Source organism: Mustelus asterias, chromosome 19, assembly GCF_964213995.1.
Source record: "Mustelus asterias chromosome 19, sMusAst1.hap1.1, whole genome shotgun sequence".
NCBI lineage: Eukaryota > Metazoa > Chordata > Chondrichthyes > Carcharhiniformes > Triakidae > Mustelus > Mustelus asterias.
The window spans coordinates 45,549,115-45,571,053 of NC_135819.1; the positions used below are offsets into that span (position 1 = coordinate 45,549,115).

Below are 21,939 nucleotides of genomic sequence, written 5' to 3' on the forward strand. Positions count from 1 at the left end.
CCCCTGATCTGTCTGCACACTATGACCCGACTGCCAACAATTGAACCCCGACTATCCCCCGACCTCTGCTGATTAACCCCCAAACCCAACTACTGTCTCCCATCTCACAACCCATCCAGCCACTTACTCAACCACCCATTCACCTACTCCAACTCTCCCACCCACCCACTCACCCCAACTGGCTCACTCATCTACTCACCCACTTACTCATTCACTCACCTATTCACCCACTCACTCATTCACTACCCCAACTCTCTCACCCACCACTTACACCCACTCTCTCATCCACCCACTCACTCACCCACCCACTCACTCATCCACTCACACCCACTCTCGCACCCATCCACTCACACCACTCTGTCTCTCACCCACCTACTCTCTCACCCACATACTTAGAGAGCTTTAAAAACTCACTTGAATATGGCAGCTAATGTCATAAAAGAGGGGCATGTCCTCCTTTTTCCCATCTTCCTCTGTGCTCGCTGGCCTTACAGAGGGATGCCCGCACTGACCCATCCCTACTGCAACAAGGATCAAAAGTCCCAGCTGAAAGAAGACTGTCTGGCCAGGGCACAGAAATCTTCATGGGCAGTGCCAATGCTCTCAACATCATTGCTGACTGGAAGATATTGGCCATTATGTGACGTTTGTGATGTTGTGCTGATATTTTCATGCTCTGAATAATTCAATGACCAAATTACAAAAAATATATTTCTAATTTCCATTGAAAAATATATTATACTATAACAGAAATATATATTCATTCAGTATTCAGTTTCTCCGTGTTCAGCCTTGGCTCAGTAGTAGTATTCCTGCCTCGAAGTCAGAACTTATGGGTTTAGTCCTGGCAAGTGGAAATGAGTTAGCACACAGAGTTAACTTTTGGCTCTCCATTGGCTACTTAGGTCCAATGGGAGAAGAGTTGCTTAACCCATATCACCATATCTCAGACAAACAGGGGACAAGTCAACCTCTAAATACTGGGTCATCATTGGGGAATTGGTGTCCAATATGAGGGAAGTGGCCACACCCACTTCACCTCTAGTGAATCAGGCTATGAGTTGGTCACATTCACTCCCTCCACCACTGACACGCAGTAGCAGCAGTGTGTACCATCGACATGATGCACTAAAATATAACTCACCAGAGCTCCTTAGACAGCAGTTGTGACCATCTATCAGGGCAAGGCCAACAAGGTACATCGGAACACCACCACTTCAATGTCCCCCTCCAAGCCACTCACCATCTTGACTTGGAAATATATCGCCGTTCCTTCACTGTCACTGAATTAGAATCCTAGAACTCCCTCCCTGGCAGCACTGTGGGTGTACCTACACCATATGGACTGCAATGGTTCAGGGCGGCAGCTCACTAGCATCTTCTCATGGACAATTAGGGATGGGCCATAAATGCTGACCTAGCCAGTGATGCCCACATCCCATGAATGGTTAAAAAAGAACATAAAAAATAGGTCTTTATCATGGAAACAACCCAGATCATGATCTAGTGGATGGAAAAGCAGTGGAAGAAACAGGTTGTCTCATGAGCCATGACACACAGGGGAGAAGTTTATGATTTTGCAAATATATCAAAACCATCATGATCTTCAGATTATTCTCCGACAGACTAAACCACAGCGCTAAAAGAAAAAGATAAGCAATCAGGCTACATTTTTAAAATTCATTTTACAGGACATGGGGCCCCTAACTGCCCTCCATTTCAGAGGGCATTTGAGAGTCAACCACATTGCTGTGGCTCTGGAGTCACATGTAGGCCAGACCAGGTAAGAATGGCAGATTTCCTTCCCTAAAAGACATTAGTGAACCAAATGGGTTTTTACGACAATTGACAATGGTTTTGTTCGTCATTCGACTTCTTAATTCCAGATTTTTATTGAATTGAAATTTCTCTATCTGCCGTGGCAAGATTTGAACTCAGGTTCCCAGATCTGGATTACTAGTCCAGTGACAATCCCACTGTGCCACTGCCTCCCCTAGTCTAGCCTCCTGGATGGATTATTACATGCTTGCTGGAAGTGGAATGCTTTTAGTTGTTGTGGTTGGAGTGCTAATGTCTTTGCAGACAGGGTTAACATTCTAGGCATGATGCTGCAGGGATCAGGAGTACAAGTGACTGAATCAGTCACACATTCCTAACACTGGGAGCACTGATTGCACTAACTTGTGAATGGGAGAGAATAGCACCATTTGCATGCAAATCAGATGAGCTGCTGATATAGTTAATGATTCTATAACTGCTATAACTACACTTACCATGTGTCACAAAGAAATATGAATGGTTGATAGTGAGTTTCAAGCCAGCAGCTCAATCAAGCAGATCTGATGGCATTATAAGACTTAAAAGTGCATTTTGGACAGTTTCTGAGCATTAGCCAACTCCCGATGATTTACGCAATTCATTTCACACTGACCTCAACCATGATAACAATTGGCAAAGTGCCAAACAGGTTACTCTAGCCTTGGCTACATTTGTAGTTCAAAGAATGCATGGACTGGATGTAGATTCCACTTAATGAGGCACTACATTGAACATTCTGTGGTAAAATTATATGAATCAATTTTGTTTAAGGAGCTCAAGTGAACGTTAGTTTCCAGTTGAGATTTAGGTGCAAGTAGTCCCATCCTAATGTTCATATAAATATCTGGCGTGAAAGTTCCACCAGCCGGCACGCAGTAGAAATGAAATAACTGCATTCATACATTTGTGACAACTTGTTATCCAATCATTGCAGTTTGTAGGTGTCACTTGTTGGATAAATTCCATCTGCCATAAATGTTGTCCACATATCCTCGCTTCAAGGCTTATGACACACATTTTAACATAAGGTCATAAGATTCAGCCCATCGAACCTAGTCTGCCAATCAGAATGCAATGGCTGATCTGATTGTGGCCATGATTCCATTTTTCTGCCTGTTCCCCCATAACCCTTGACTCCCTCTATCTAAGTCAGTCTTGAATATAATCAATGACCCAGCTTCCAGTGCTCTTTGTGGAAAAGAATTTCAAAGACTAAGACCATGAGAAGTTGGAGCAGAAGTAGGCCATTCGGTCCATCAAGTTTGCTCCACCATTCAATGAGATCATAACTGATCTGATATGATAATCCTCAACATCCACTTTCCCGCCTTAACTTCATAACCCTTGATTCCCTTATGGATTAAAAATCTGTCTATCTCAGCCTTGAACATACTTAACAACCCAGCCTCTACAGCCCTCTGTGGAATTCCATTCTCTACCCTCTGAGAGAAGAAATTCCTACTTGTCTCTGTCTTAAATGGGCGACATCTCACTTCGAGATTATGCCCTCTGGCCTCAGACTCTTCCACAAAAGGAAACAACCTTTCAGCATCGAACAATCATCTGAGGAAAGATATTCCTCCTCATCTTTGGCTTAAATAGGAGGTCCCTTATTTTTAAACTGGCCCCCCTATAGTTCTAGATATTCCCCAGGTAAGAAACGTCTTCCTAGCATTTACCCTGTCAAGCCCCCTCAGAATTTAAATGCTTCAATGAGGTCATTCATTCTTCTAAAGTTCAATAAATATAGGCCCAACCTTCCTCATTAGACAACCCCTTCATCCCAGGAATCAGCCTAAAGAACCTTCTCTGAATTGCTTCCAACGCAGGTAGATCCCTCCTTATGTAAGGAGATCAAAACTGTACACAGGACTCCAGGTGTGATCTCACCAATGCTCTATACAGCTGTAGCAAGATTTCTCTACTTTTATACTCCATCTCTCTTGCAATAAAGGTTGACATTCCATTTGCCTTCCTAATTACCTGCTGTACCTGCATACTAACTTCGTGTGATTCATATACAAGGACATCTAGATCCTTTTGTACGCAGCATGCTGCAGGATCTCGGCACTGAAATAATATTCTGCTTTTGTGTTCTTCCTGCTAAAGTGGACAACCTCACATTTTCCCACATTATACTCCATCTGCCCACTCGCTTAACATGGCCACAGCCCTTTTTCAGATTGTATCCTCCTCACAACTTGCTTTCCTACATCATCAACAAATTTGGCTATAATATAGTCTGTCACTTTATCTGAGTCATGAATAAAGATTGTTAATAGTTGATCCCAACACAGATCCCTGCAGCACTTCATAAGTTGCAGTTTGCCAACCTGAATATGATCTTTGTACCCCAACTCTGTTTCGCGTCAGTTCGCCAATCCTCTATTCATTTTGAAAAAAATCATTTATGGGGTGTGCACATCGCTGGCGGACAAGCATTTACTGCCCAATGGCTTGCTCTGCCATTTCAGAGAGCATTTAAAAGTCATCCACATTGCTGTGGATCTGGAGTCACATGTAGGTCAGACCTGGTAAGAATGGCAGATTTCCTTCCCTAAAAGACATTAGTGAACGAAATGGGTTTTTACAGCAATCAAGAACTGTTTCCTGGTCATCATTAGACTTTTAACTCCAGATTTTTATTGTATTCATATTTCACCATTTGCTGTGGTGGGATTTGAACCTTGGTCCCCAGAGCATTAACCTACAGCTCTTTTTCTCTTTCTCTTCCTCTTTCACTAAGATATCATCCCAAAACCATAAGCTTTTCTCTTGTGCTGTAACCTTTTAGGTGACACTTGATTGAATATCTTTCTGAAATCCGAATACACTGCATCTACTCTATTCCCTCTATGTTATGATCACGCTTACCTAAAGGATCCTTTATAATTCGGGTATTAATTAATCCTGTCTCATTGCACCTTATCAGGTCTAAAATTATCTATTCCCTGGTTGTTCCAAGAAATTGATCCACTCGACGAACCCATACTTCTGGCAATTATTGCCAATTTGAATAAAATCTCCCATGATAATTGAGGTAACTTTCTTAAAATCCCCAATTATTTCTTGATTTGTACTGTTCCACAGTGCAACTGCTATCACACAACTACTTTAACCAGTGACTTTTTCCCTTTGCTATTTCGTATTTCCACCTAAACTGATTATAAATCCCCAAAACAAGATTAATTCTCAATATTGTATTGATCTCACTTTTTATTAACCGAGCTACCCCATCCCTTTTCCTTTTTAGCTATTCCTTTCGAAATGTCGGAATATTCAGGTCTCAGTCATAGTCATTTTGGCACCATTTCACTATATTAGCTATATCATCATATTCATTTACTTCCAATTGTGCTATCAATTCATCCATCTTATGTTTTTCCTACAGTGCAGGAGGAGGCCAGTTGGTCCATCAAGTCTGCACTGACTCTCCAAAGAACATCTTACCCAGGCTCATCCCCACCCGAAAACCCAGCACATTTTCCATGGCCAATCCACCTAACCTGCATATCTTTGGACCATAGGCGGAAACTGGAGAAACCCGGAGGAAACCCACACAGGCACGAGGAGAATGTGCGAACTCCATACAATCACCCAAGGCTGGAATTGGACCCTGGCACTGTGAGGCAGCAGTGCTAACCACTCTGCCAGTGTGCAGCCCATAATGCATGCTGCCTGCATTCAGATTAAAAGCCTATAGTTCTGTCTTGTTCCCACTTTTCCTTCTTTGACCTTATTTGCTCATATACTCTGTCACTTCCTGTCACAATTTGGTTATTATCTGCATTGCTAACCTGCACTATTGCCTTGTCCTTTCACTTTAACTTTCCAAATTTCCCCTCAGGTGAACCAGTATACTTAGAAGACCCCAAGCCAACAAAGCTGATATTAGGAGAGGTGACTAAATGTTTGATGGGAGGGGGGTTTTCTTAGAATCATAGAATCCCTACAGTGCAGAAGGGGCCACTTGGCCCATCATGTCGGCATGAACTCTTTGACAGACTCTTTTACCTAGGCCATCTCCCTTGCCCTATCCCATAACCCCGCACTTTTCCCATGGCTAATCCACCTAACCTACACATCCCGGGACACCAATTGGCTATTTAGCATGTCAATCCACCTAGCCTGCACATCTTTGGACTGTGGGAGGAAACCGGAGCATCCGGAGGAAACCCACGCAGACACAGAATGTGCAAACTCCATACAGACAGTGACCCAAGGCCAGAATCAAATCTGGGTCCTTGGCGCTGTGAGGCTGCAGTGCTAACCACTGTGCCATGGAAGGAAGATAAGGCTTAGAGAGATGGAGATGTTTAAGGTGGGAGGTCCAAAGTGTAGGGCTTTGTTGACCGAAATCACAGACTCCAATGGTGAGCAAAGGGAATGGGAAGGGTACAAGATGTACAAGGGGGGAAGGCAGTGACACAGTGGTACTGCTGCTGGGTGAGTAATACTCTGGAGACCCGGGATTCGAATCCCACCATGGCAAATGGTGAAATTTGAGTTCAATAAAAGTCTGGAATTAAGAGTCTAATGATGACCATGAAACCATTGTCGATTGTCATAAAAACCCATCTGAGTTACTAATGTCCTTTAGAGAAGGAAATCCGCCGTCCTTATCTGGTTTGGCCTACATGTGACTCCAGAGCCACAGCAATGTGGTTGACTCTTAAATGCTGTTCGGGATGGGCAATAGATGCTGGCCTAGCCAGCGATGTCCAGATCCCACGAACAGATTAAAAAAAGTCAGAGTTGGATGAGCACGGAATTCTTGGAGATGGTAGAGCTGAAAAAGGTGACAGAGATTAGGAGGAGTGAGGCCATGAACTGATTTAAAAATAAGAGTGCGATTAGTGATAAGATGGGTACCTGATGATCATATTAGTGCATGTGCTGAAATTGGTCCATATTTAATAATATAAAACTTACAGCAGCTGGAATTGTTTTCTTCCTTAAATTCGGAATGTTCATGTTTGTTCGGAACGTTAATGGTGCTGGTGCCAACGGGTGCGTTTTTGTAAATAGCTGCTGCTCATTAAAAATTTAAATGTATTAATTTTGTCCCCTCCAGCACAATGGAATGGTTATTGACTTCAGCATGTTGCATCATTGAAATGTCACATCGAGAGGAAAGGCTGATTAAAACCTGACCCTCATCACTTTGTTGTTCCTGATTCAGTGCATGCAGAATGAGAAATAAAACTGCAGAGGGCTCTTTCTCCCCTCGGCAAACAGGAACGGGAATGCACAGGGACTCGATGTCAGCTCTCAGCGGAACGTATGACCCTCAACAAAGCTATTTAAGAAGTACAACAATTTGGCCAGTATTGGCCCTACTCCAATCTTTTGATGGACAGTCACTCATTCTCGTACTGCCGCGATTCAACGGTTTTGGTGTCACACTTTGAACGACTAATTTTTTGCCAATATTTACCCTATCTGTCTCATTGACAGTGACCTGTCAAAAACTTTACTTTCACCACACTGACAGCCCTCTCTGGATCAGCAGGGATTGCTCACTTGTAACATGGACAGGCAGCCTTGTCAGTGCTGTTAATGAATACACTGTTGTATTAGACACACAATTTAAAGACAGAATTCCGCTACACCATCAATCTTTACTAAGGGATGCCAGAAGAAAAATGCTGAACTGATCGTTCATGTCCAAAGTGCACAGGTAACCTCTAGCTTGATGTCATTTTGAATTTATTGAGATGGTTTGCAACCTGAAGTGAAGATGAATTTCCTCAAATCTGCGTGTGTACTTTGAGCTGATGATATTTATCTCAGTTGTTTTCAATAGGTGCTGTGCTGTTATCTTTTACAGATGATGGAGGTAAGACCCAAACACATTTTAACAGGCTGAAGGGAAGCAGATGTGCATTCTAAAAGAGAGATTGAAAACATAGGTATGCAAGGGGGATGAATGGAGGCCAGTGACATGTCAAAGAGGAGGCGAACTGAGTTTTTTCATGGATCACGCAAGTGAGCTTTCAGTCTTAAAGAGATTGTACAAGAAGGAAATGGACTAGAAGAGAGGCTGATGCTTACAAACGGAAGGGAGTACTTAGTAACCATGAAAAGTGACAGTATTAGTGTGTTTTGTAGAAAGAAAGGCAAACACCGCTTACAATTCTCAGCCCTTTATTTATACAAAATATTTTCAATCCTCTGATTACCCCAGCAAATTAAAAGTTTCGCTTGGTAGGTCATGAAAAAATAATTACAAAAAAAGAGAGAATATTCTGAATTCAACTGACACACTTTCCTGGAGCATTAGAACAACTGATTCTTTTTTTCTTTAACTGCTGAAATTTCTGATATTTAAAATCACTGGCAGCGACAAGGCACTGAATGGATTGTCGCGTCCCACACAAACACACCATCTTCCAGAAAACACTCTCAGTCCAATATTTCTAACACTACCAGTCTTCTTAAGCGCAATATCGACATAAACTTTTACTAAATAAAATTCTGAGCTTTAATTATGATGTGAATGTGTGTCGAAAGCACAGCAGAAATTAGATATCAGATGACTTTGAAAATTTGATACAAGGCAATTCCTTCAGTGCCAGCTGGTTCTTCCATTAATATAATTTGAGTTGCACAGTGGCAGGAATATTAACTGTTTCTCAGTTGGTTCAAGGACTTTTTTATTTACCAGTTGCAGATTATATTGGGATCTATCTCTCATTATTTTGCCAGATTACGTGAAGGATTACTGAATGAGAGAAAGATCCCAATATAATCTAATTGTTAAACGGCAACAAATATAACATTGTAAAAATGAGGGACTTCTTCCCACTTGCATCATCGTACGTGCAGCTGTAAAGATTACACCCCACAGCAATTAATTTATCTTTCATTTATTAGACTGTAACTATTAGAAGTCCTTGAACCAACTGAGGAACTGGCCAAAGTACTGGTGCTTGAGGTATGGGGGTTAATTACATGTAATTCCAAAGTAAAAATAGGAAGTCATGATTGTAAAAGCTGGATATTTGGAAATAAAAACAGAAAAGCAGGGAAAATACAGCAAGTTCAGTAACACCTAAAAAGTAAAATGTTTATTTTATCTGATAGGAACGTTTTACTGAAACCAAGGAGATTGTTCTGAGTGTAAAATCAGTATCTGGTGATGCTTCCTAAGTCTACTTAAAGGCATTTTTAAAGATACGTTGCCAGCTGAACTTTTTCAAGTGATTTGCTTTGTTTATAACTAAATGAGAACTGTCAGGACATGACCATGAAAGGTGTGAATTACACTGGTGGGTGGACAGAGCAGTTAAACAGGATGGCTGGTTCTTTTGCCCTCCCCCCATGGAGGGTTTGGTGGCAAGGAGACATTTAATTGGGTTGAAAGGGCCCCGCCACCCTCCTGCTGCCACCCTGATTAAGCCTGTGCTGGGATGGCCCATGGATGACCTTCCCGCCCTGCCACCCATTGAGGCCCTTAAGTGGGTAACTAATGCCCATTTACAGGCCTCATTCTGCTGCCACTGGTATTGGCCCAGTGGTGGCCAAGGGGTTTGCCACGCGAGGTGCATAATGGGCAAGTCCTGGCATACATGTTGGCTTGTAGAGTCCTGGGGGGGGGGAGGTGACAGCCTTGTTCAAAGACACTAAGTGTCACAGTTGCCTGAGTCCCTCCTCGATCTGAGGTCTCAGGAAGGTGTCGTATGGGCCGCAGGCACCACCTCCCCCAGCGGAGCTGTTACGTACAGAAGAGCTGCTGGCCTCTGATTGGCTGGTAGCTCTTGGCGGGCGTGCGATCCTGGGGGAAATCCCACCATTGCCGTCAAAGTGCTTGAGTAAGACAAGATTTAGCAGCCCCTCCTGAATAAAGGCAGTGTAGGGGTCTCGCTGACTCTCCAGCCAGTGCTGGGACCCCCATCGCCTCTACATGATTCCACTCAATCTTCAGCCAACCAGGAAAGGGGAAGGGGATTTAAATAAAAACACACTTTAAAATCTACAAATACTGTAACGTTGGTAAAATATTGTAGTTTTTAAAACGTTGATGTAAACAAACATTGTGTAAACAGTTAACTGAGGGACTTATTTCCACCTACTTCAGGTCAGCAATTCTTGTTTCATTTTATTTTCCCCCTGCATCAACATTTTCTTTGGAACAATTAAGCCCTTTGAAATTAATCTCTGCGCTCAACTTTTGCTGTCAGATAAAAATAACTCACTTGAAGCAGGTAGAAAGATATTAAGTGAGATAGATTAAAGGTGGCACTGAGGAACAGATCAGCTAGGATTTGACTGTGTTGTACAACAGGTTTGAGAACCTGAATGTATATATAATATCCAACTCTATTATCGTGATACATACACATATTATTACATGAAGTTGTATAAACATTACATTCAGGATTTAGGAAGTGTAATCTTTGTTAAAAGTATTTTTAAAATTATCCTTCTTCCCGAGGTAATTATTACCTGTACTTTTGATTTTGTACGTCTACTGAAATAATTTTTTGGACTAAACAAAATTTCGAATATCATATTCTAAAGGAGAACCTACAAGAGAAGTTCAAATACTTATCTGTGGGAAACAGAATTTTGAATTTTATTTAAGCAAAGCTGATCATTTCACTCAGCTAATCCCTAATTTGAAAAAAAAAAGATATCTGACTTCAGGTTAAAAAGTGAAAAGATCTGCGCAACTTAATGAACACAATCCTTTCCAAATTGACAATCGACAGATACACTGCAAATTATGGTTAAATACACCAGTTGAGTAACCTGAAAAGGGGATGGGTGACCTTGCCGAGTTGCTGTACACCTCATTGTCCAAAATATTAACCTTCAGCATTTTTACACTGCAAAATTAGGACATCCCCCGAGTATAATTAACACACAATTCTCTCCTGAGCTCTGGGCAGAGGTTATTATGTAATGGAAGTTGTTTTTTTCTGGTCAGATTGATGGTTTGAAAGAATTGATAATGGATCAAGAATTAAATTTAGTATTCTGAATTATACTAAATACACATTAAACCACAGCACCAGAAACAAATACCCTTCCCCTGAAATGGATGTAAATAATCTGTAAAATTATACTTCTGCCTAATGAGCAGGACACATACAGGAAAAAACATACATTTCTGCATTAATCCAATTTATCTACATCCATTTTAAAAATCAATCCTAGTTACAGCTTAGTGTGGGTAGGAAAGATTATAATGTAGGCATTCTGTCAGTGATTGACACTCCCTGTAAGAAACAGCTAATTATAGCTGGTCTCCTAGTAACTACAATAATTGCTTTTCTCTCTCTCTCTCGCTGAAAGCCACCACATATTTCTATGAGCTGTATACAGTGGGAAAAAAAAACACAGAATGATTTCTGTAAAGCAGGTAGCAGAGAGCTTATTGGTTCTCTACAAGTACTGAGAGACACCTTCCGATGTGGTTCAGGCAGGTAACTTCTTTTCCGTTTTAATCATGAATTTTGATGATCAGAATGGACTCGAGTCAACAAAGTTCCATTTTTACATCAACTTTTATTTTATTGGAGAACATAGAGGAGCAATTCTAAAATGTTACAACGACCCTTAAAGCTAAGATTATTGGCCCCTGAAATCTCTCATGTCTCACTATTTTCATCATGGTAGTATTCAAGTACTTCTATAGTTAGTTACAAGCAGCAAAACTTTTAGGTGCACGCATTTGCAGAGTTCAATTTCAATTCTCTCTTCAGTATAGTGTTCATTTGCACATTGTCCAAATCCACATTCGCAAAATAACTTCTGTCCGGAAACAAAACTCTGAATGTTCTGTAGCCCCAATGGAGTGCAAGATATCATACATAGTTACACACACATACTCACACTCACAGGGATATCAGTTATGCTGCAATGGAAACTGATGAATCCATCAAGGTTAATCGTAGACAAAGTGATGCTCCCTTCTACCCTTTTTAAATAGTTACTTAGAGTTTTCCAATATTAAGTTTAATGGGCCACAGAGGTCCACGGTTGCTGAGGCAACAGTACAACGGATATAGGTTAGGATAATAATGGGACAGAGGAAAAAAGAGAAAGCAAGGGAGGGAGCAAACATCAACTGTACATGCGCAAAAAAATTAAAACAGAAGGTAGCTTACCATGAATTGGATGTTGTCAAATCCGTTTGCCAGCAGGTGGTTCTCATACTGGGGGAGTCCTATACTCTCCAGCCACCGTCCCACAGTCTGAAATACAACTCTGGGTCCTGTAAGAGGTTGAAGGGGAAGCCGCTTCAGTAGTGACATACCATCAATCCGGTAATAGGGGCATTCCGAGGTTGAGAGGTGGCATTGCCACATCGTATTCCTCGGAATGTGACTGTCGAATGAGCCCGCCAGCTTGATAGCTTTTGTGGTACACAACTCCTATCAACAATATTATTTTCAGTAGCTTGACTAAATGCTGGAACGCTTCTCACAGCCAGCAGGTATTAGAATAGGATGTGGATCCAGCATGCCAAGGTGTCTATCTATCTATATATAGAGAGAGCACTCTGTCTAAAGAACACATCAGAGAGAGAATATTAAAAGCAGGCTAGTCCCTGAACGTGTGAATGTCGCAGTTCTCCACGGTAAGCACTGCTCTGCCAGTAGCTAGGATTCTTTTTATCAAGTACTCCCACACTCATCAGTATGCTGTACCATGCTTCATGCTCCCCCCCTTCTCCTATTCATTGCCCAGCCCAGGCTACACCTCACAGTCTCTCTAAAGGCCATCAGAAAAGCAGATTTCTTTGTCTGCTAGCTGTAAATCTGTTGCTGATGCAGATGCTGATGCTGTTCCCTCCTACACACAGAGATACGCCAACCTTGAATGATGAGTTCAGTTAAAACAAATGCAGGAAATACCACTGTACAAAAATTCTTCCGTCTGCTATCTGTAGGTGCTGCTGCTTCCTCCTACATAAGACACTGAAAGCACCAGTCCTGAATATGATGTTCAAACAATCTCACAATTTAATACACTTCCAACAAAAATACTAAAACTTCTAAAAGCAATAAACATTTTTCGAATCTTTTATGGGGAGGGGGTAGGTGTCAGAAGGCACTTGCGGTTGTGCCAACGGCATATTCAAGGACCCCTTTTAACTTTTAATTCAAATACTCTGGACTCAAAGAAAGCTTCACAAACTTGAGTTGAGAGTGTTCACATTAACATCTGTTCAGACCTCTGCTTTAGCTGTCATAATGTATATCACAATGGATCAGAACTCCCTTTCTACCTTGGCATGACAGAGCCAGGAACTACATATCAAACTCAACAACCCTTTATCGTTTAATAGCTTCTCACATTATTCTTCCCCATTAGAGGGGGACCACAGCTATTTTGAAAAGGCAGGTGATTGCAGCAGCTGTAATAAATACGATGGGTAACTATGTTTTATTGACGCCATGATAAGTAACAGCGTGGCATAATAAAAAGACAGTTTTCTCATCTGATAACAATTACTTGCATTTTATATAACTCACAAAAAATGTATCCAGGCATTTCATGGGGGCGTTATCAAAAGAAACATTGCCACCTACTCAAAGGTGAGGCGGGGGGAGGGGGCGGGTGGAGGAGCTTTTGAGGAAGGCTGTAGACAGTGGAGAGAGAGAAAGAAAGAGAAGAGGGCTTTAGAAGAGAATTACAAAGCATCAAGGCAAAGTGGTTGAAAGCCACAGCCCCTGATGATGAGGTGGAAAGGAGTGGAGGGAATGCACAAGAAGCAGATTCAAAGAACAAAAGTGGTCGGGGAAAGGTTTGTAGGGCTAGAGCTGGTTATGGAGATAGACAGGGATTGAAACATGAGAAAGAATTTTAAATTTAAGCACTTGGGAAAGGGGCACCAATGCAGGCCAATGACATAAAGGGTGATGGCAAGCAGGACATGGTGCTGGTTCTGGTATTGGCAGTAGAATGCTAATATTAGGCATGGAATCTTACAGCACAGGTGGGTTGGGGGGGGGGGGGGGGCAATCCACCATCTTGTTGGCATTGACTCTTTGGTAGAATTACCTGATCTATTCCATTTTCCTACTCTTACCTCATGGCCTTGTAAATTTGTCCCCTTTGTGTATTTATTCACTTTTCTTTTGAACGTTAGTGGGAAATCTGCTACCATCAATCACCCTTTCAGGCAGGGTGTTCCAGATCACAAAAGAAAACACTGCATAAAATTAGGTTCTTTATCTCACTACTAGTTTTTCCACCAAGCACCTTAAATGGGTGTCCTCCGGTTCCTAATCCTTCTGGAAACAGTTTCTCCTTATTTACCCTGTCAAAACCATTCATGACTTTGAACCCCTCTCTCACACTTCTCTGCATTAAATTTCATCTGCCATGTATCCGCCTATTGCACCTTAAGCCTTCCTGAAATCTGTCGCTAGCCATGTCATTGATTACTACATTCCCAAGTTTCACGTCATTTGGAAACTTGAAAATTTTTCTCTTTATACCCAAGTTCAGTTCATTAACATATATCAACAAAAGCAGGGATCCTAATGCCCTTGGGAACACTACTGCGTCCATCCATTGAGTCTGAAAAACAACCATTCACCACCACTAAAACAAAAGCAAAATTCTGTGGATGCTGGAAACCTAAAATAGAAACAGAAAATGCTGTAAAAACTCAGCAGGTCTGGCAGCGTCTGTGGAGAGAGAAACAGAGTCAGATGCTGCCAGACCTGCTGACTTTCTCCAGCATCTTCTGTTTTCATCCATCTCCACTCTCGGCTTTCAGTTCCTGAAACAGTTTTCTTTTCCATGCTGCCACGGTCCTATTAATCCCTTGGGCTTTAGTTTTGCTTACAAGTCTATTATGTGGCTCCTCTGCAAAAACCTAGTACGTAACATCAACTGCACTGCCCTCATCAACCCTCTGTGCGACCTCATCAAGTAACTCAAGGGCTCACGTGGACTGCAGTGATTCAAGAAGGCCACTCACCACCACCTTCTCAAAGGCAACTAGGGATGGGCAATAAATGCTGGCTAGCCCGCTACGCCAATATCCCCTGAATGAATAAAGAAAAACTTCAACAAACCCACATTGAATTTAATTTATTCGCTCATATTTTTCAAATGCTGCACACTCTTAACCTGGAGTTGTGAGACTTCTTACTCTTAATATAGCTGAGGAAGAGCTCTTTAACTAAATGGAGTTAGCAAGAATATATAAGTAAAAACATTCTGATAGTTATCAAGGAAATCTTATTCATTAGCCATAAATACTTGTTTTTTTTTCATGAATTTAATGCAAACTTAATTGTGTGGACTTCAGAATTTGTTCCATACCTGAAGCATCATCATGTTTCCCTTTCAGGCCGGTATTGATCCCAGCTCCTATGGAGCTCATGATTTTATCAATCTGCAAAGAACATAGTAAGACACATTAATCCCTTAACGGCTGTTTAACTGCCTCATCCTTTCCAGAGCTCTGCACACCTCACGAAGCAAAGGCTGTGTTCCATTCTGATTAGACTCACCACGGGATCCATTACAACTGTTTGCTCAGCTTTTGTCTCAGTTACCTTCCTGTTCTCAAAAAACCCTCAAGGCAACTACATCTCAATGCATAGAAAGTGCAAGTTATACTTACAAGTGGGAAAATAATTAATGCCCAAATTCCTCACTCCTTGACCAGTTCCATAACCCATTTGCAACAGAAAGACACTATCTGACAAAGGGGTATCCAGGCTTGATCCAGGCTCTATCCTCTCTCCATAGATGCTGTCAGACCTGCTGAGATTTTCCAGCATTTTCTGTTTTTGATAAAGGCACTATCCTTTCCATATGTCACCAATTAATCTTGGATGTCATAAGGATTGCTTGTAACATTGAGGAAGACAAATGTACTCAGAGAAAAAGTTTACACAGTGTAACCCTACTTTTGTCTTCCTCAATGTTACTGCCCTCACCGTGAAAACGTTCAAACAACTTCTAAGACTTGTGTCCAAAATCCAATCACCTCTTCTGAAGTAAATAAACGTGGGATCCTGACACTAAAGCCAAGAGGAGATTTAAGAGTTTCTAAAATTACAAAGTGATTTGGATATGCTAAAGAAGGAAAGGCTATCTATTGGGAATCACTTTCAGCAATTTAGTGACACAAAGAGAGGAAGGAGAGAGGTTGGAAGAACTATTTTTACTCAGTGTATTATTGAAGCATGTAATGCTTTCCCCTGGGGAATAATTGAGATCACTGCAATTCTAAAGGGAGATCTGGATATATATATTGGAAGAAAAGGAAAATACAAGACTATGGGGAAGTAGGGCAGACAGATTCATTCCCGAATCGTTCCAACAAAGAGCCGGGACAGATACTGTGCATGAATTGGCTCCTTTCTACGTTGCTAGCCTGTATGGTTCCTAGCTGAGAAGTCCACAATGTAGATTCTCATAAGCCTTTGGGTCGAAAGTGTTGTAATATTGTCAGTGAGGATCTGAGGTATCCTGGATGGGGATAATGGAAATGCTGAAATCACCAATATGGGAGCACTGGAAACCTCAAACTCATCATAACAGCAACTGATTTGCATATTTCCTGCAAGTTATCAAAGCAACTGAAATCTTCAATCCTTACAGAAAGAATTGGAAATAAAATAATTTGAAAATAGAGTAACTATTGGGTAGTGTTACTCAGAATATTGTAATTCATTGAATACATTCATTGGGTACTTGGCAGCGAGGATACTAGGGATAGACATACAGTTCTATTTTTTTGACTTCCAGGGAGAGCACAAAGCCATCACCAGGCACAGGTTAAATGGTGAGTAAAAGCCATCCCAACTCTGCCTCAGATGTGTGCCCTCCACTCATTCTCAATAGCACCCACTACACCTGTGTGATTCCTTCCACAATCCAGTGGCTCCTCAATCAGATTGTTGAGCCTCTTTGATATTGTTGAAATATTAAGTCTTCTGGCATCCACATAGAGCTGCAGCGATATTCCCCAGAGTGATATTCGAATTGAAATACACAGCCAGCAGTTAGGAGTCTCTTGGCCTCTTATTCTGGGCTGGAGTGGAATCCAGGTCCCAGGGGTGAAAAGACAATGTGCTAACCCACACCACATGCTCAAAGTAATTTTTGCTATTCCCAAAAGTGACTTCTAAAATTACATTGTATTAGTTTCAGGATGAAATTAAAACTCTTGTGAGGGACTGAGTTAAGATCTGGATTATTAAGTGAATAGTTTTCTAATATATATGTCCAAGCAGGTGTACATTGGACTTTGCGCGTTATATCCTTTCAAGCTGCTTTCTACATTACCATTAATACATAAGCAAGTAGGGTTCACTTGCTGGGTGATGCACATTGGACTTCAATTTACTGCATTAATTGTATGTCGTGCTACCAGAAATTAGCCATCAGTCACTCATCTATTTAATCATTTTATTTGTCATTGCTTTAATGATCTCTCAGTTCCCCCAGTGCAATTCACAATTTAAACACTACGCAATGTTGGAATGTCCGCAATTTGGACATTTGGAACACATGGCACTTTTAGAACAACTCTTACCTCTTCCCATTCAGCTGTGAAAGAAGGTGTTCGTTCCAGACATTTTCCAGCGCACTGTTTGCTTTCTTTAAAGTAGTTTGAGACAGACTCACAGCGACTGTTCCTTGACTCTTCCTCAATAGGCGAACAAGTGATAAGGTTGGAATCCGACTTTGAAATGTTTCTGGCTAATTGTAACTCAAGGAGAGTCTTCGCTCCTGATCTTACCCTTCCCAAAGTGCACGCTCTATCCTCAAAGCCAAGCTTCTCTCCTGTGCTGTTTATCCAGTGGTCATTATTCCGAAAAGTTCTGGTGCTGACTGACGTGTCAGTGTCATTCTGGTTCACTTTTGTGTGTAAAATGGTTTTATAAAGAACTTGTGGTTTGCTGTCTCTGTTTAATATTGATGCATCACTGACAGCTTGCAGCCGCTGTGCCTCATTTGTTTCATCTGTGCATTGTACTGAATTTGCTTTAATTAAATTTGGCTCTTGCGTTGGCCCTTTGATTCTCAAGGCGTTGTCCTCGCTGAACTCTTTATTTGTTTTCGTGTACAGATGATAAGGGTTCTCCGGAGACTCATAGGCTGGGGAAGAGCCATGCAGTAAACCTGCAAACTGCTCAGGGATGTGTCCATCATGGAGTTCCTCTTCCGCAGAGGCTTCACGTTGGCATAGACTCTCCTCTGGCAAAGACAGGATAAGAGGCAAGTAATTACAGTTAAATACCAAGAATGAATAAAGGGCAAGTTGCGTTTAATTAAAATGGAGGTAATTTCTGCTGAATGCCTTGACTGTAGTAAAAGAAGGAATAATTTACTAATCTCCCTGGGTGATATGATTTTTTTTTAGTACCCTGGGTGTTCGTTGCATCAGTCACACTGAAGAATTTCTGAAGCAGACTTTGCAGAACCTCGGAGTGCTGCAAGATTGCACTTTTGCTTTTGGGCTCCACAACGTGCCGGATTTATACAGGTACAATGCTCCCACCTCATTCCAACAGAGCCCTCCTAACGTTTGTGAACAGGATGAGGATATGGGGAAGAATCCTGTGCATTACACTCCAGTCACACCATCGTCCCACATTGAGAACAGATCAGGAACATCTCCCTCAAGCACCAATATTAAATAAAAACAGAGAAAGAATCTGAAGATCTGAAGATTGTGTTAATAAAGATTCTAGAGCAATTTCTGAGCCTAACTGAACCAATTAATAACTGCAGCAAATTGTTTGAATGGTGTAAGCCCTGTCCCAACACTCTTCACTCATGCTTATTTTAAATGACAGCTTCCATGAACAGGCCCATGCATCTATGAAAAGACACTTCGAGTTTATATACATAGTGAATGGGATATAATGTGCCTCAGGACTGATCATTTCCACTTTGCAACTGGGTTTTACTGAAGGGAGTATAGAAGGAAGCTCATTGTATGCTCCTGAACTCTAAGTCAGAAACACAAACATTGACAAATGACAATAGGTTGTTCGTCTGAGAGCAAAGAAGGCTGAGGGGGGACCTGATTGAGGAGTACAAAATTATGAGGGACATAAATAGGGCAAATAGGAAGAAACCATTCCCCTTAGTAGAACGACCGGGGGCATAAAGGTAAGAGGCAGGAGATTTAGAGGGGATTTGAGGAAAAACTTTTTCATCCATAGGAATCTGGAACTCACTGCCTGAAAGGGTGGTAGAGGTAGGAAATGTCACAACATTTAAGAAGCATTTAGATGAGCACTTGAAATGCCATAGCATACAAGGCTACGGACCAAGTGTTGGAAAATGGGATTAGAATAGATAGGTGTCTGACGGCCAGCGCAGGCACGATAGGCTGAAAGGCCTCTTTCCGATGTGTAAAATTCTACGACCAATTTTGTACTATCATAGAATGATTACAACTCAGAAGGAGGCCATTCAGCCAGTCATCCTCATGCCCGCTGTCTGCCAGAGCAACTCAGTCCTCTGCCCTTTCCCTGTAACCTTGCAATTTTTTTTCTGTTCTGACAATTATCCAATTCCCTTTTGAAAGCCATGATTGAATCTGCCTCCACCACACCCCACAATGAGTGAGGGGAGCAGAGAAATCAAGACGACTGATATCACGTGGGCATTTCCCAATGAAAAGATTAAGAGACGCCAGAGGGAATCCAAGTGGTTCAGGAATTATGAAGGTAGAAGAAAGGATCCACCATGCAAGAGGAAGACTCCTAGCCAAAGTGGTGTTTGATTTTGATTTGATTTGATTTATTATTGTCACATGTATTAACATACAGTGAAAAGTATTGTTTCTTGCGCGCTATACAAAGCATACTGTTCATAGAGAAGAAAACGAGAGAGTGCTGAATGTAGTGTTACAATCATAGCTAGGCTGTAGAGAAAGATCAACTTAATGCAAGGTAGGTCCATTCAAAAGTCTGACAGCAGCAGGGAAGAAGCTGTTCTTGAGTCGGTTGGTACGTGACCTCAGACTTTTATATCTTTTTCCCGAAGGAAGAAGGTGGAAGAGGGAATGCCCGGTGCGTGGGGTCCTTAATTATGCTGGCTGCTTTGCTGAGGCATCGGGAAGTGTAGACAGAGTGAATGGATGAGAGGCTGGAAAGAGGCAGGTGGGCTGGGAGGTGAAGGTGACCATAAAAAAGAGGTCATCTTAAAATCTATTGAGGTGGGGGATAACAGGGTGAAGCTGAGGCCTTTGCTGTGGACTGATCATTTGGGTCAGAGATGTGAGAGTCAGAAGGGATAATGGATACATGACAAAGGGTGATATTGGAAAGATCAGGGGATAGCGAAGGGGAAGAAGGTACCAGAAGGGCAACACAAAGAGAAGCTTCTGTTAAAGAGCTGGATGAAGCAGAAGGTGAAATGGACTGGGGACAAGGACAACTCGAGATAGAATGCATCAAAGCTGCTGACGTAAATCAGAGCCAGAGACAGGTACAGCGGAAAGATATGGGTATGCAAGTGATGCATTTGATTAAACGTGAGAAGAAAACAGAAAGCAATGAAGGTGAACAGGATAGGAGACAAACAGAAATCTGATCAAGGAGAAGAACGGGGTTTCTTCAAGGTGGACACTCCTGGAAGACCAATGGCAGTAAATGCAAAAACAAGCACGGTGGCACAATGGTTAGCACTGTTGCCTCACAGTGCCAGGGACACAGGTTTGATTCCAGGCTTGGATCACTGTCTGTGTGGAGTTTGCACATTCTCCCCATGTCTGCATGGGTTTCCTCTGGGTGCAACGGTTTCCTCCCCCACTCCAAAGATGTGTGGGTTAGGTTGATTGGCCATGTTAAATTGCCCCTTAGTATCAGGGGGACTAGCTAGGGTAAATGCATGGGATTATGGGATAGGGCCTATTTGGGATTGTGGTCGGTGTAGACTGGATGGGCCGAATGGCCTTCTTCTGCACTGTAGGATTCTATATCTATATCTAATATACTGTGAATGCTGGAAATCTGAAATAGAAACAGGAAATGCTGGAGATACTCTGGTGATGGAGCATCTCAGGCGAAAATTACACATCACATTTATTGTAACAGATAAGTTTAAGCAGAAACAAACATAAATAAGTGGATAAAATAGTAATACATTATTTAAATTTTTCTGATACTTTTAAGCTTTCCGGAGACCAAATTAACAAAGGCTAAATTTTTACAGTCCTGTTTTGGCATTCTTAAAATCATATTCTGTTGGGATAATCTCAAAGACAAAATGAAACATCTTGAACATGATGCAATGTTGAGTTTAAAACATTAGGTACACAGGAGCTGCTATGGCCAATGTACCATCTGCCTCTTATAATGACGAATGAGAAGAAAAATAAATGCAGTTTGCTGAAAGCTTGTGAGAAAAGACAATGACCAGAATTTTCCAGCCATTGCTGCCTCCAGGACCTTCCTGCTGACGGCGAACCCCTGCCACGGGTTTCCCGGCAACGGGAGGGAGGTCCGTCCAACAGGAAACCCCATTAACAACAGCGAGACCAGAAGATCCTGCCGCCGGCCAATGATGGGCTACCTCGGCTGCCATTAAAAACATGCCATTGGTCGGGAGGAGGAGGGAGGGGGGGGGGGAATTCCACCCAATTTATATTTTAGCCCAAGATAGTACAAAACCTTTCACATAGAATTATTTAGAATTACAGAAAATACAGAGCATAGGAACAGGACATTTCAACCAAACAGTCATGCTTGGACTGCATGAGGAAGCATCCTTCCTCATCTAACTATCAACCCAACCCTCAATTCCCAACTCTCTCATATATGCTTATCGAGCTTCCTTTTAGAGGCATCTATTTGCCTCAGCTACTCTTTGTGGCGTTGAGAGCAAGATCTACATTTCCACCATTTCATGGAGAGAAGAATTTCTTTTGGATTTTCTATATGATCTCTGGGTGACTATCTTATATTGATGAGGTAGAGCTTAGTTCTTTGCCACAGGTGGAAATGCTGGGTTGAATTTTCCCTGTCCATTGGCCTTTGGGCTGAGGGGTCAGAGGGCTGATGATCTGGCATATTACTGGCAGTGGAACCTTAGTGGAGTGATCTCTCATCAGGGAACTAACTGAGCTACTTAATGATATGAAAACAAAATACTGCGGGTGCTGGAGTTCTGAAATAAAAA

The 21,939-nt window shown here is 41.9% G+C and overlaps 1 protein-coding gene across 5 annotated transcripts in view; it reads right to left on the reverse strand.

The window, feature by feature from the left end:
* anks1b (ankyrin repeat and sterile alpha motif domain containing 1B) overlaps positions 1 to 21,939 on the reverse strand; it is a 591,188-nt gene that overhangs the window by 100,629 nt on the left and 468,620 nt on the right. For all 5 annotated transcript variants that reach the window (XM_078235473.1, XM_078235472.1, XM_078235471.1 and 2 more), the window contains 3 exons: positions 17,336 to 18,000; positions 15,109 to 15,181; positions 11,934 to 12,040 (listed from right to left, as the gene is read on the reverse strand). In XM_078235473.1, coding sequence (XP_078091599.1) covers positions 11,934 to 12,040; positions 15,109 to 15,181; positions 17,336 to 18,000 — 845 coding nt within the window. The remainder of the gene's footprint in view (positions 1 to 11,933; positions 12,041 to 15,108; positions 15,182 to 17,335; positions 18,001 to 21,939) is intronic.